The sequence below is a fragment of the Mirounga leonina genome, unplaced genomic scaffold, assembly GCF_011800145.1.
Source record: "Mirounga leonina isolate KUSES-001 unplaced genomic scaffold, KU_Mleo_1.0 Mir_94, whole genome shotgun sequence".
Classification (NCBI taxonomy): Eukaryota; Metazoa; Chordata; class Mammalia; order Carnivora; family Phocidae; genus Mirounga; species Mirounga leonina.
The window spans coordinates 47,936,740-47,950,135 of NW_023270855.1; the positions used below are offsets into that span (position 1 = coordinate 47,936,740).

Sequence of the window (13,396 nt, forward strand, 5' to 3'; positions counted from 1 at the left end):
CCCCGCGCCGCCGCCGCCGCCACCGCACCCGCCGCCACCGCCGCCGCCGCGGGACGGGCCCAAGGCCGAGCCGGAGCCGGGGCCCGGGCCGGCGCCCGCGCCGGGTAAGAGCCCGCGCCGGGGAGGGTGCGGGGAGGGCAAAGTCGGCATTCCGCCCGCCCCCTGCCGCCGTCCCCGACGCCCGCCGTCCAGTCTCCGGGACTCCCCCTCCCCCCCAGGCCCTCCAGTCGCGCGGGCCCCGGGCCTCCTGTCGCAGTTCGTAGGGTCCCGGGCTTCAGAAACACTCTCCGCCGCTGCTCCGTGGGACCCTCACCCCGTCTGACAGATGTTCCCTGTTCCCCTTGGAGCCCCGGGAGCGTCCCTCGCCACAGTCTCGGTCCCTCCGGCGCGGAAACCCACTCCAGGTCACTTCAGACACGGTCCCTACACCATCTGACAGACGCGCCCACTCCACCCGGCGACTTTGACAAAGTCCTCGGTGTCCCGGGCCCCGGTGGCCCCCCCTACCTGCCTTCTCCTTGCCTCCGTAGGACTCAAACTGAGCATAGGACCTGCATGGCTTCCTGCTCGTAGCACTGAACGACTCCAAAACCTCAACTAACACACAGTTTCTTCAGCCTCAGAGCTGTTTCCGTACCCTGAACGCTAAACCTGGGGATCAGCAGGCCACTCAGGCCCCCTTCTCTGAAAAATTAGACCATGAAAGCATACCTTCGACTCCCTGTTCTCATACACACCTCATTCAGGGAAGCTTCCTGACCTGACGGATGCCTCAGAAACTTCTGCAAAGTTCTGTGATTCCCACTCTTCCTGTCCCCATTCAGGATCCCGGCTGATCCAGGCTCCCAGTTCTCACCTTACCCCACTTAGGACTCAGCTTGTGATAAGCAGGCTACTGCGGAACCCCGAGTTCTCTCTGCAGCCCCAGCTGTCTTGTCTGGTGGAGGTTCCCCACAAGTCCTGTGGAGCCTCCTTCCTGTCCTTGCCTCCTCGTCTCTGCATTGCTTCTCTGGCCTCTGACTCTGGCCATCTCTTACTGGATTCCCCTTCTGACTGCCACCTACCTGCTTCCAAGACTGACATGCTTCGCTGCACAAGTTCTGCCCAGAAAGATATTTTGTCAGACCTAGAATAGGAGTCACTGTCCCAACCAGTGTGTGTTCTGGGTGGGTGGAAGCTGCTCCTAGTCCCCCCTGTCAGTATGCAGCCTTGACATCCTGGTGCTTGGGGTTTGGATGGAGCCTCTGCTCTCATAGGGTGAGTTGCCTCCCAGAGTGAGAGCAGATGCCAAAGATGAGGAAGAAGGCTCCATGCCCCCACTCTCAGTCTTTGTGGGGGTAGACAGCTCATGCCCAGCCTGGGCTGAGCTTGTTTTCCTAACCTCACAGGCCTGGGTTCTGAGGAAAACACAATGGTGGCCATGGACTTGGGCTCCCCCCCGCTCCCCAAGAAGAGCCTGCCTGTCCCTGGGCCCTTGGAGCAGGTGGCCAATCGGCTGAGTAGCAAAGTGGCTGCAGAGGTTCCTCATGGCAGCAAGCAGGAGCTGCCAGATCTCAAGGGTGAGTGACCCAGGTGGCAAGGTGGGGGTGCTGGCCAGGCTGGTCACACTCACGGGAACTCTTGGGCCTGGGGTTAGTGTGAGGTCAACAGCTTTCTCTTCACCCCAAGGCACTAAGGAGACATCTGGTTGTCTTCTGTCCAGCTTCTGCTGCCCTGGGCGAGCATGGTCTTGAGCTGTACCCTCACTGGGTGGGGGAGGGGCATCCAGGGAAACAGCATGGTTTTCAAGAGCTCACACTTAGACTCAGTTCATTTGCTGACTTTGGCCCTCATTAGCTGTGTGATCTTCTGTGTGATACTGTCTTGTCTGTATGTTGATATTGAGATCATTATTGAGTAGTTGACAGGCACTGCGCTGGACTCCAGGGATGTGAGAGAGCGGAACAGACCTGGCACTTGTCCTTGGAGTCATTGAAATTGGGGAGCAGGATGGCAGAGAAGGAGACAGGCAGTGATAAGGGCTCTGCAGAATAGGGTGTAGGGCACCACAGGGACTGTGGCTGGGCCATCCAACCCAGTGTTTGGGGCTTGAGTTGAGCTGCAGAGGCTGGCTAGGACAGTTCTGGGAAGCGTGTGACTGGCAGGTCAGTGTTTTTGTGAACACCTCTTGCCGGTACACCCTGGTATGTTGGATATCCGAAAGGCGTTCTACTGACTGGACCACAGAAGGGCTCTGCCTCCTGCTGTGTGCCCTTGGGCACAACTCTTCCCTCTCTGAGACTCAGTTTCCTTATTTGCAAACTGGACAGGCTGATTTCTGCCTTATTAGGGTCATTTTAAGGATCAGGGAGGCTTGCAGGGAGCCTGGGTGAGTGGGGTCCTGGGAGGAGGAGAAGTGGGGAGGGCAGGGCTCAAAGAGCCTCACAGCCAGCTCTCTTGGCCTCCATCTCGCCCTCCAGCCCAGAGCCTGACCACCTGCGAGGTCTGCGGTGCCTGCTTTGAGACACGCAAGGGCCTGTCCAGCCACGCACGCTCCCACCTGCGGCAGCTGGGGGTGGCCGAGTCGGAGAGCAGCGGTGCCCCCATTGACCTCCTCTACGAGCTCGTGAAGCAGAAGGGCTTGCCCGACACACCCCTCGGGCTGCCCCCGGGCCTGTCTAAGAAGTCCAACTCACCGAAGGAGGTGGTCGCTGGGGCCCCCCGGCCTGGCCTGCTTGCCTTGGCCAAGCCCTTGGATGCCCCTGCTGTCAACAAGGCCATCAAGTCACCTCCTGGCTTCTCGACCAAGGGCTTGGCCCACCCACCCAGCTCCCCACTCCTCAAGAAGGCACCACTGGCCCTGGCGGGCTCCCCTACCCCCAAGAATCCTGAGGACAAGAGCCCCCAGCTGTCCCTGAGCCCCCGGCCAGCCTCCCCAAAGGCACAGTGGCCCCAGTCTGAGGACGAAGGGCCCCTGAACCTCAGTGAGTGCGGGTCCCGGGAGCTGAGGGAGGTCCTGGCACAGGGAGGGCTGCAGAGCCCAGGGTGGGGACAATGGGGACTACAGCTCCTATGTCCTGGGTCCGCTGGGTCAGAATGTTGGTCAGAGCACTGTGTCTCCTGTTGGGCTGGCCATGCAGCATATTATCATCGGCCTCCCACTGTACTTTGCTGTTCTTCCCCCTGGAGGCCTGGCTGTGGCTGCTGAGCCTGCCAGGGTCATCCTCACCACTTAGGGGCACTCTTGGCCTTCTCTGAGCCTAAGGGTTGGGGCAGTGAAGGTAATCAGAACTCCTGTGGGCCTGGCTTCTCCCGAGGGGCATCTTGGGTCCTATAGGCAGGCAGATGGCCCACCTGGCAGGAGGTCCTGTAGTTGGCCCTGTCTTCACATCTTCCTGGCCGTCTGTGCAGAGGCACCTCTCATGTGCCTATGGGTGGAGCCATACCTCCTGGGCTGCCTGTGGGCATGACAAAGAAGGGTTTGGGAAGAACCACTCCCCTCCCTCCCCGGTGCAGTGAGCAGGTTTAGCATGGTGTCCCTTAGGAAGTCAGGCCTTCCCACACATTTGTGGGTGTTAGCCTGGGGTGAGCCCAGGGTCTGGCCCCCTGCCCAACGGGGCACCCCAGTTGGCACCTCATGTTCCCATGAAGCTGCTTCCACTGTCTGCTCTGCTTTCAGGAGCAAGGCCTTGAGCAGGTCTGCCCTTGGCTGTATGATGCTTGGCAGCTGGGTGAGGCCCCTGCTTTGCACCCACACAGCTCCCACAGCTGGGGTCCCAGGGAAGAGTGCCTGGGAGCATCAGATTGTGCCACTGGAATTTGGCCACCACCTCTCCACCCCACATCCTTAAGTTCTCCACACTCACCTTGATGCGAAAGGGCTAGGCAGGGAACAGGACTTTTGTTTCCCAAAATCTCTTAAAATAAATCTGCGGCATGAGTCTTGATCCCCAAACGGCCTGGGCAGCCTTGAATCATATCAGGTCTTCTTGCCTCAGTCCCCCAGGGCCGGCCAAGGTGGCGGCCGTGAACCCCCCCCCTGTGTTTTGTCTCCGCAGCTTTAGATAGTGACGGGGGCAGAGAGCTGGACTGCCAGCTGTGCGGTGCCTGGTTTGAGACCCGCAAGGGCCTGTCCAGCCACGCCCGCGCCCACCTGCGCCACCTGGGCGTCAGCGACCCGGACGCCAAGGGATCCCCCATAGACGTGCTCCACGGGCTCATCAGGAGGGACGGCGTCCAGATCCGCCTCCCACCCGGGCGCGGCACCCTGGCCCAGCTGGGGCGGCCTCCTCCCACCTCTGCGGCCCTCTCCTTGCTCCCCCCCCCCACCGCCGGCCAAGAAGGCCAAGCTGAAGGCCGCGGGTACGGCCAGCCCCTGGGGGAAGCAGGACCTCTCGGCCGCCGCAGCCGCCGGCATTTTCTGGGCCTCTGATGTGGAGCCGTCTCCTCTCAACCTCTGTAGGTTCTCGCTTCAGCCGCTCCCTCCTCCCTGCGGGCCCTGGAGCCCCTCCCGGGGGGGGTCGCAGCCCCCTCCCTACTCCTTTCCTGCTGGGGCAGGGAGTAGACAGGGGCCCTTGGCAGTGGGCTGGTTCTGCCCAGAGATCTTGTTGGCAGTTGGCTACTAGGCCCTCTCTCTTGGCCTTTGACCTCCATGACTGTGACCTTCCCTGAGAATAAAGGCCAAGGGTGGGGTGCTGCCTTTTGGTGTGGAAAGTGTCCATGGTTGCCCCTGGTCTGGATGGTATTTGGCACTTAGGCTACTACTTCCTGCCCTCTTGCCCCCATCCTTGTCGGGACCTGGGACCCGCAGAGCTGTGGAGTCTTGGTTCCATCCTCTGCCAGGACCAAGGGCCCATGCGCTCCCTGGAGCCTCCCCTCAATCCTGCTGAGTGTCTGGCCCTTGCCCCACTCCTCAGTTCCCTCGCTTGCACCTGCCCTCCACCACTACCCCAGCCTGTGGGCATGCTGCTGCCCATGCCCAGCCGACCAGGAGACCCACAGACAAGAATGCTAATGATACCCACGATGCTAATTACTCCTTTCTCCTGCTGCAGCCTCGGGCCCAGAGCCAGCTCGAGATATCCGCTGTGAGTTCTGTGGTGAGTTCTTCGAGAACCGCAAGGGCCTATCAAGTCACGCACGCTCGCACCTGCGGCAGATGGGCGTGACCGAGTGGTATGTCAACGGCTCACCCATTGACACACTACGGGAGATCCTCAAGAGACGGACCCAGTCCCGGCCTGGTGGCCCCGCTAACCCACCAGGGCCGAGCCCAAAAGCCCTGGCCAAGGTGGTGGGCAGCGGAGGTCCTGGCAGCTCACTGGAAGCCCGTAGCCCCGCAGACCTTCACCTCTCACCCCTGGCCAAGAAGTTGCCACCGCCACCAGGCAGCCCCCTGGGCCACTCACCAACTGCCTCTCCTCCTCCCACGGCCCGGAAGATGTTCCCAGGCCTGGCCGCACCCTCCCTGCCCAAGAAGCTGAAGCCTGAACAAATGCGGGTGGAGATCAAACGGGAGATGCTGCCAGGGGCCCTTCATGGGGAGCCACACCCATCCGAGGGTCCCTGGGTGGCGCCACGGGAAGACATGGCCCCCCTGAACCTGTGTAAGTGTGACCCCGGGGGCAGGGCAGTGAGAGCAGGTAGAGGGTTCTCCCTCCGCCCACACCCACACTTCATGGGTACCCAGAGCACCCAGGGTAGAAATAGAAGGGAGGATACACAGGTCCAGAGAACAAGGGGTTAGCTATGCATTCTTGCTATGCAGACCCTCAGCTGAGCTGCTGCTTTATTCTCCATCCACACTGGGGAGGCAGAATTGTGCCATTCAATTATGCCCAGAAGATTTTACCTCTTGGGCCACCATCAGTCAATTGGTAGTGTCTACCAACCAGGTTCCTAGGGAGAAAGATTGCAGGGGTCAATTAGTGATGTCTGCCATGGGCGGGAGTATAGGGACTGGAAGTGGGAGGCTGCACCTTCTTTCTGACATTCCTGGTCGCTAAGTTGTTTAACATTTGAAGCTGGGTTTAGGTTAAGTGCTCAGCTCTTCCACTCCAGCAATATGTGACCTTGGGCGAGTTTCCTCTTTCTGGAAGTAGAAGATAAGCATGGTCCGAGCTCTGTATAGTTCCAGAGTGGTGTAAAGCACTTAGGACGGTGCCTGCTTAAACGAAGCCATGTGTATGCAGGAGTCAGTAGTCGTACTGTCCCTGTCACTGTTCTTTCTGCTCAGCTGGCTGAGTTGTATGCTGAGCAGGTGAGGATGGCCCAGGCCTCTGCCTCAGTGCTCAGGTGTATTTCATACCAGCTGTGTGCCACATGCTTGGAGCTGCTCCCTCCAGGTGGAGGTTTTCATCTGCATTTTGTAGAGGAGGAAACTGAGGCTCAGAGGGGAAGTGGTTTGCCCAGTGTAACATAGGGGGGTCACAGCCAAGCTGGTGTCTGAGCCCAGGATCGAGGAAGTGCTTGCTCCTCACTGCTTCTCGATGTCACAGGGAATCATCTTGAAGCCAGCTAGAATTTGAGGTGACAGAACAAGCAGAAGGGCTGAATGTACACAAGGGCCCCTGGAAGCGGATGAGGGAGCGGGTCATTTGGGTCTGGGGCTGCATGGACGGGACAGCCAGGCACTTAACATAAGCCTTGAGCTTGGAGGCTTACCGCCGCAGCAGCCGCCTCCTTCTCCTCCCCCTCCCTCCACCCTGGACCCCCTGCAGCGTCCCGGGCAGAGCCTGTGCGTGACATCCGCTGTGAGTTCTGCGGTGAGTTCTTCGAGAACCGCAAGGGCCTGTCGAGCCATGCGCGCTCCCACCTGCGGCAGATGGGCGTGACCGAGTGGTCTGTCAACGGCTCGCCCATCGACACGCTGCGGGAGATCCTCAAGAAGAAGTCCAAACCGTGCCTCATCAAGAAAGAGCCGCCAGCCGGAGACCTGGCCCCTGCCTTGGCTGAGGATGGGGCTCCCACGGCTGCTCCTGGGCCTGTGCAGGCCCCCCTGCCACTGGCGCCAATGGCGGGCCGCCCAGGCAAACCAGGAGCTGGGCCGGCCCAGGTTCCTCGAGAGCTCAGCCTGGCACCCATCACCGGTGCCAAGCCCGCAGCCACTGGCTACCTGGGCTCAGTGGCAGCCAAGCGGCCCCTGCAGGAGGACCGCCTCCTCCCAGCAGAGGTCAAGGCCAAGACCTACATCCAGACCGAACTGCCCTTCAAGGCAAAGACCCTTCACGAGAAGACCTCCCACTCCTGTAAGCAGTGGGTGGCAGGGTCCTGGGAGGGCATCTGCTGGGGCCTGCAGGGCCTGGCAGTGCCACGCACACACTGACACCCAGCAGGGGCCCATGGCAAGGCCCCAGTGGGAGGCGGGACTGACTCCTGACCTGGGCAGGGCCTTCTGGGTACTCTTGTTCCCTTTGGGCTGGGACTCAGCAGCACCCCCTCTGCCTGCAGCCACTGAGGCCTGCTGTGAGCTGTGTGGCCTTTACTTCGAAAACCGCAAGGCCCTGGCCAGCCACGCGCGGGCGCACCTGCGGCAATTTGGCGTGACCGAGTGGTGTGTGAACGGCTCACCCATTGAGACACTGAGCGAGTGGATCAAGCACCGGCCCCAGAAGGTGGGGGCCTACCGCAGCTACATCCAGGGCGGCCGCCCCTTCACCAAGAAGTTCCGCAGTGCCGGCCATGGCCGTGACAGCGACAAGCGGCCGCCCCTAGGGCTGGCACCTGGGGGCCTGGCTGTGGTGGGCCGCAGTGCTGGGGGTGAGCCAGGGCCTGAGGCTGGCCGGGCAGCTGACAGTGGTGAGCGGCCTCTGGCAGCCAGCCCGCCAGGCACTGTGAAGGCCGAGGAGCACCAGCGGCAGAACATCAACAGTGAGTGCTGGTGGAAGGTGGTTTTGAGGGTGGGGGACACCTGCCACCGGGGTTCTCCACTGTGCATCTGCCCTTAGTCACTTCCCCAGTGGCTCACCCATTCTCCCCTCTGGGCACCATCCCACCTGTCCTGAGGCCCAGGCAGCGTCCAGTCACCAGCTGTCCTGTCTTACAGTTCCCCAGAGCCTCCACCCTTTGCTTGCTAAAGGCAGGAACTTTCCCAGGAGTCTTGCCCCCTGGCTTATCTCCTGTCCCTCCCTTCACCTTTCCCCACCTCAGAATTTGAGCGCCGACAAGCCCGCCCTCCAGAGGCCTCTGCGGTCCGGGGAGGCGAAGAGGCCAATGATCTACAGCAGAAGCTGGAGGAGGTGCGGCAGCCCCCGCCCCGGGTCCGGCCAGTCCCCTCCCTGGTACCCCGGCCCCCCCAGACATCACTGGTCAAATTTGTTGGCAACATCTACACCCTCAAGTGCAGGTATGCAGCCCCCTGGGGCAGTGGGGAGAAAGTCCACCCACCTGGGGCTTGGTCACCCAGAGCCTCTGAACAAGATGGGTTGGTGGGGGTCAGGAGATACAGCCTCAAGGACTGCCTTAAAGTGTGGCTGGACCCAGGCTAAGGACTTCTCAACAGACAGCGGCACCTCAGAGCATTAAGCTGGGACCCTGAGGGTTGACCTTGAGCAAGGACTTCCTGCCCCATGCCTCAATATTCCCACCTATAAAATGGGGTTAATAACAGATTTGCTGTGAGGATTAAAAAAATTGAATATTTATAAAGCACTCGAACTATGTCTAACATAGGGTAAGCACTCAGTGAGTGTTTGCCTGATTAAGGAAAATCTAGGTCTTAGTTCATTTTTACCAAAGTCCAGGCGTACATCCCAGGCCAGGAAACTGGGTCTGAGACTTAAGGTGGCCTGCCTCAGGCCACATAGGCCAAGTCAGAAGCAAGATTTGAACTCAAGTCTTCGGAGCCACGAGCTCAGGTCCTGGGCCCCTGTTCACTGAGGCCTCCCTCAAGCGCAGGGAGTTGGTGAGTTGGGTGCATGAGCAGGGTGGGTGTGAGTTAGTGCCCAACCCCTTTTCCCCAGCTGCTGTCCTTCTGTCCTGGAGCCTGGCGGGGTAGGGCCTGCCTCTCTGGGCTCTCTCCCCTTTCAGATCACATGCTTCAGTCAGATGGCAGAGGGACTTGGGAAGCCCGATGGCACTTCCCCAGCATCAGAGCCAGCAGACTGCCCTGAGCGTAGAGATGGGGGTAATTAGGGGACCCTACCGTGATCCTGGGATGGGTACAGGTACCTGTCTGTGAGGAAACATGTGGCGTCTGGGTCCCCGTCCCTGAACTTCTTGGCTGGCTCTCTCCACGCTGAGTAGTGGCAGGAGTGCCCGATGCTCAGGGACAGGGGCAGGCCTACACATCTGCCTCTCCTCATGCAGTGGCCATTCTTCTCTCTTTTTCTGTTCCTCCACACAGGTTCTGTGAGGTGGAATTCCAGGGGCCCCTCTCTATCCAGGAGGAGTGGGTGCGGCACTTACAGCGGCACATCCTGGAGATGAATTTCTCCAAAGCGGACCCCCCGCCTGAGGAGCCCCGGGCCCTGCAGGCACAGACAGCGGCGGCAGACGCGCCCTAACACAGAAGCATTCCAAATTCCCTCTCGTGCCACCTCCGTCTCTTTCTCCTCCGTCTCTTCCACCCTCTCCTCCCTCTTTCTTTTCCGTTTCCAAAGGAGCAAGCCAAAACCTCAAACCGGTACCCCTTGGGGGCCGGGCACACTACAGCCGGGGCACCAGGAGCCAGCTAGCGGCCCTTCCCCCAGCCCGAGGGCTCTGGGGCCACACACAGCGCATCTTCCTTCAGCGTGTGCCCACCTGGTCCAGCAGGGGGAGAGGCCAGGTCTCTTGTGGTGGCAGCTGATCTGGTCAAGGGGAGGAAGGCCAGCGCTCCCCCCGCATCTAGCAGCCAGGCGGGGCTGTTTGCCATCCGTGGCCATTTGCAAAGACCCCAAAGACCCCTGTCTTGGTTCCCTCTTGCCCCTGTGAATATCCTCGCACACATGTACACAGACACGCACACACACCGGCACACACATGCACACACGCACCTCGTGAGACCCGGGATCTGCCCCAGCCCCCCAGTTCCTGAGTCAAACGACCACATCATGCCACGGTGCTTGCTCAGGGGAAGGCACGCTCCCTCTGAGGGCCTGCTGGGGCCTGGGAGCCCCCCACTGAGCCCATGATGCCACGGAAATCCTTATTGGCCGCCCCCCCCAACCAGAGGGGCCTTCCCAGCCTGGAAGAGCTCAGAGCTGACAGCTGCCTCCTGCCATGTCAAGGCCCCCCCACAGCCTTGGGGGACTCCGGGGCCCAGGAGGGGGTGGGGATGGGACTCTCCTCCCCCACCCCCACTCCCCTCCCTCTTTTCACTGTTGCTTTCTATGTATAGCTCCCTAGACCTTTCACTTTTTTAAAAACGCGTTTTGTGTAGAGAATAAGGAACGTGGATCTTTTTATTTTGCAATCCTGGGCCAGCTAGAGACCGGGAGCTGATTGACCTTTTAACTTTTTTCAGTGGCCACATTTTGGTTATCGATGTACCTAGAAGTATGTAAATTAGATTAAATTTCTCTTCTGGAAACACCCCAGGGCAGGCGGCCAGCGTGTGTTTCTCTGTCGAGTGGACAGGCTGGCATCGCCTGGCAGCCAGGGCTGGGATCGAGCCGCCTCCTCCCAGAGCCCCTGGAGGCCCTGGGTTTTCCTGTTGGCTGCCAAGCTGACCAGACCCAGCTGGGGATAAGCCCAAGTCCCCAGCTGTTGGCCCTCAATGGCATGGTTTGTGGGGGGCTCTGGCTGGCTGGCTAGCTGGCTGGCTGGCGAAGCAGCTCCCGTGAGCAGTGGAGAGGAACCAAGACTCTGGGCAGCTGGTCTAGGAAGGGAGCCAGGATGAAGTGATGAAGCTGGAAGGGCTCTCCAAGGGCAGGAGCTGTCCAGTGAGGGTGTGGGGGACCTGCCGGGTGGGGGGAGGGCGCACAGTTGCTGGCAGCCTTCAGAGAACTGGGGCCAGCCTGCCTTCAAGACATGTGACTTGTCTGGAGACACAGGCACCCTGAACCCGAATCACACGAGGGGAAAACGGAGCTGTTGGCTCCTTCGCAATGTTATTTATTTTCTCGCTCTGCAAATGTTTATTGAACATTTCTGAGATTTTAAGAGATTTTGTTGGCTGCTCCTTCTTGTTTATTGCATGTGGTTTTTCAGCTCATCATTTTCACTTCGATGGCCAAGGGCTGGAAAGTGGGAATAACCTCATGGAGTGTAGAGGCCTCCTCTACCCCCAATGCTATTGCCCCAGGCCTCCCACCATGCCCCTGCCTGGGAGGGACAGGCTAACAAGCTGCGATAACATGCCCATGAGAGTGGTCTTGGCCTGCACTCTTGGCTTTTCTGGTCCAGTGAGGTTGGGGCACACATCTCACCTGGTGGAAGGACTCAACCACTTCTGTCCGTCCCACGCTGTGAGTGGGCATGTCCAAGACTTTGAAGGCAGGGAGGGCATCTCTTGGGATGAGAGCTGGCCCATAGGCACTTCCCCTTTCAGCTTTTTATAAATTATTTTAAAAACATAAAAGTGATGGAAGCTGGATTTAAAAAAAAGTTCAAATGGCACAAGACCTTATAAAGTAACATGGGAAGTTCCTCCCCACCCACACATGCAGTGATAGCTGTGTAGGTCCTCGAAAGGGTGGCATACTGTTCTTAGCTCAGAGGGATCTTTTCCTAAAATTTTGAGCATACCCCTTCCCTTCTCAGGCCATTCTGTCTCAGAGGCAGAGCATAGGATGTTAACAAAATCACCCAAATGAAGGTAAAACGGCTGTGGTATGCGCCATGAAGGAAGCTGTAGGATCCACGAGAGGTGTCTGGGGGCTCAGCTTTAATTTGGAGAACAGGCAGGCATCTGAGCATGACACTTCAGTGAGCCCCAAGGCTGTTGTGCACGTTAATCAGTTTTATGTGCTTCATATTTGGAGTTTCTCAACGCATCATTAGCCTTGTCCCATGTGGCAGCAAGTTCTGCATAAACCATTTTTAGGGGAGGGGTTGTTTTATTAAAATATTTTATGGAGAATCCCAACCATACAAAAATAGTAAAATGAACCCTCATCTACTTAATCAATTACCAACTCAAGACCAAGCTCTTCATCTATAAGCCTTCCACACCCTCCTTCCCTTTTCCCATTTGAATTATGGTGAAACACATACTTGTCATTATGTGAATTAATATTTCAACCTTTCTCTGAAGGATAGGTACTTTTAAATATGCCATTATGACACCTAAAGAGATTGACAATTCCTTAATATCAAGAAGTCGGCAACATTGCTCATACTTTAAAGCAAACTTTTAAACAAAACAACAAAAAACCACGTACAAGCCATAATTGTACTCAGTTTGACGAGTTTTCACAAACAGATGTAAATACCGTTTTCAATGTCTGCAATTCTGTCAAATCATCTCCTAGTCTCGGAAAGTGGATTCCACACATCCAATGAGGATGCTGAGGAGACAGGGCTGGCGCCAGGCTGCTCTATTACAAGATCTCTAAAGTCCTGAAGTTCAAGCTTTAACACCTAAGTACCAAGGACCTAGGGCAAGTCATGAATTCCAAGCCTCAGTTTTATCTTTTAAATGGGAAATTCTTTAAAAAGGACCTTGCAGGGCGCCTGGGTGGCTCAGTTGGTTGGGCGACTGCCTTCAGCTCAGGTCATGATCCTGGAGTCCCGGGATCGAGTCCCGCATCGGGCTCCCCGCTCAGCGGGGAGTCTTCTTCTCCCTCTCCCGCTCCCCCCCTCGTGCTCACGCTCTCTCTCAAATAAATAAATAAAATCTTTAAAAAAAAAAAAAAAGGACCTTGCAGGTATGAGGGGAGCATTTGAGATGATAAACAATACATATATATTTATTACATATACCATATAAACATGCTATATAAATTTATCCGTTATCATTATGTAACGATTAACAACAAAAGGTAACAGTGCACCCGGCACTGGACTGATTTCTTTACATACATTATCTCGTATGTTTGAACGTGTGCCGAGCATCTTGTTTGGCGCTTAGTTGTAATTTTCGTTCCAGCATGGCCATACCGTGCTCGTTTTTGGAGCTGAAGGCCAGAGAAGTTAACAACCTAGGTTTGTACCGCACCTCAGTAGCAGGGCCGGGACTGGAACAGTGCCCTGGGCGGTAGTTCCGGCTCCCTCTGGCGGTCCTCCAGGGCACCCGCGCTCCCCGAGCCCAGCCGCGCTTGGGCCTCAGGTCTTCCCGTAGTACACAGTTCCGCCCCTTCGAATTCTGCAAGATTCCGTCTCCCGGCCCTCTTCTCTCAGCCAATCATCGCGAGCTTGGGATGACGGGGGGCGGGGCTCTCACGAGACCGGCAGCACCATCAGTCTCTGACGTGAGGGTGGGCTGGGATAGACAGCGCTCTCATCCAATAGGAGTAAATCCAGAGTCCGACGCGAGCCAATGGGGCCGGGAGGTGGG

General features: G+C 58.0%; 1 protein-coding gene across 1 annotated transcript in view; it reads left to right on the forward strand.

Moving 5' to 3' along the window:
* Positions 1-11,066, forward strand: part of WIZ (WIZ zinc finger) — a 26,480-nt gene extending 15,414 nt beyond the window's left edge. The window contains 9 exon segments of the mRNA XM_034996685.1: positions 1,389-1,559; positions 2,460-2,963; positions 4,038-4,297; positions 4,299-4,437; positions 5,034-5,585; positions 6,699-7,226; positions 7,429-7,848; positions 8,128-8,323; positions 9,323-11,066. Of these exon segments, the coding sequence (XP_034852576.1) occupies positions 1,389-1,559; positions 2,460-2,963; positions 4,038-4,297; positions 4,299-4,437; positions 5,034-5,585; positions 6,699-7,226; positions 7,429-7,848; positions 8,128-8,323; positions 9,323-9,482 (2,930 nt within the window). The 3' untranslated portion in view covers positions 9,483-11,066.
* Positions 11,067-13,396: the final 2,330 nt, after the last annotated feature.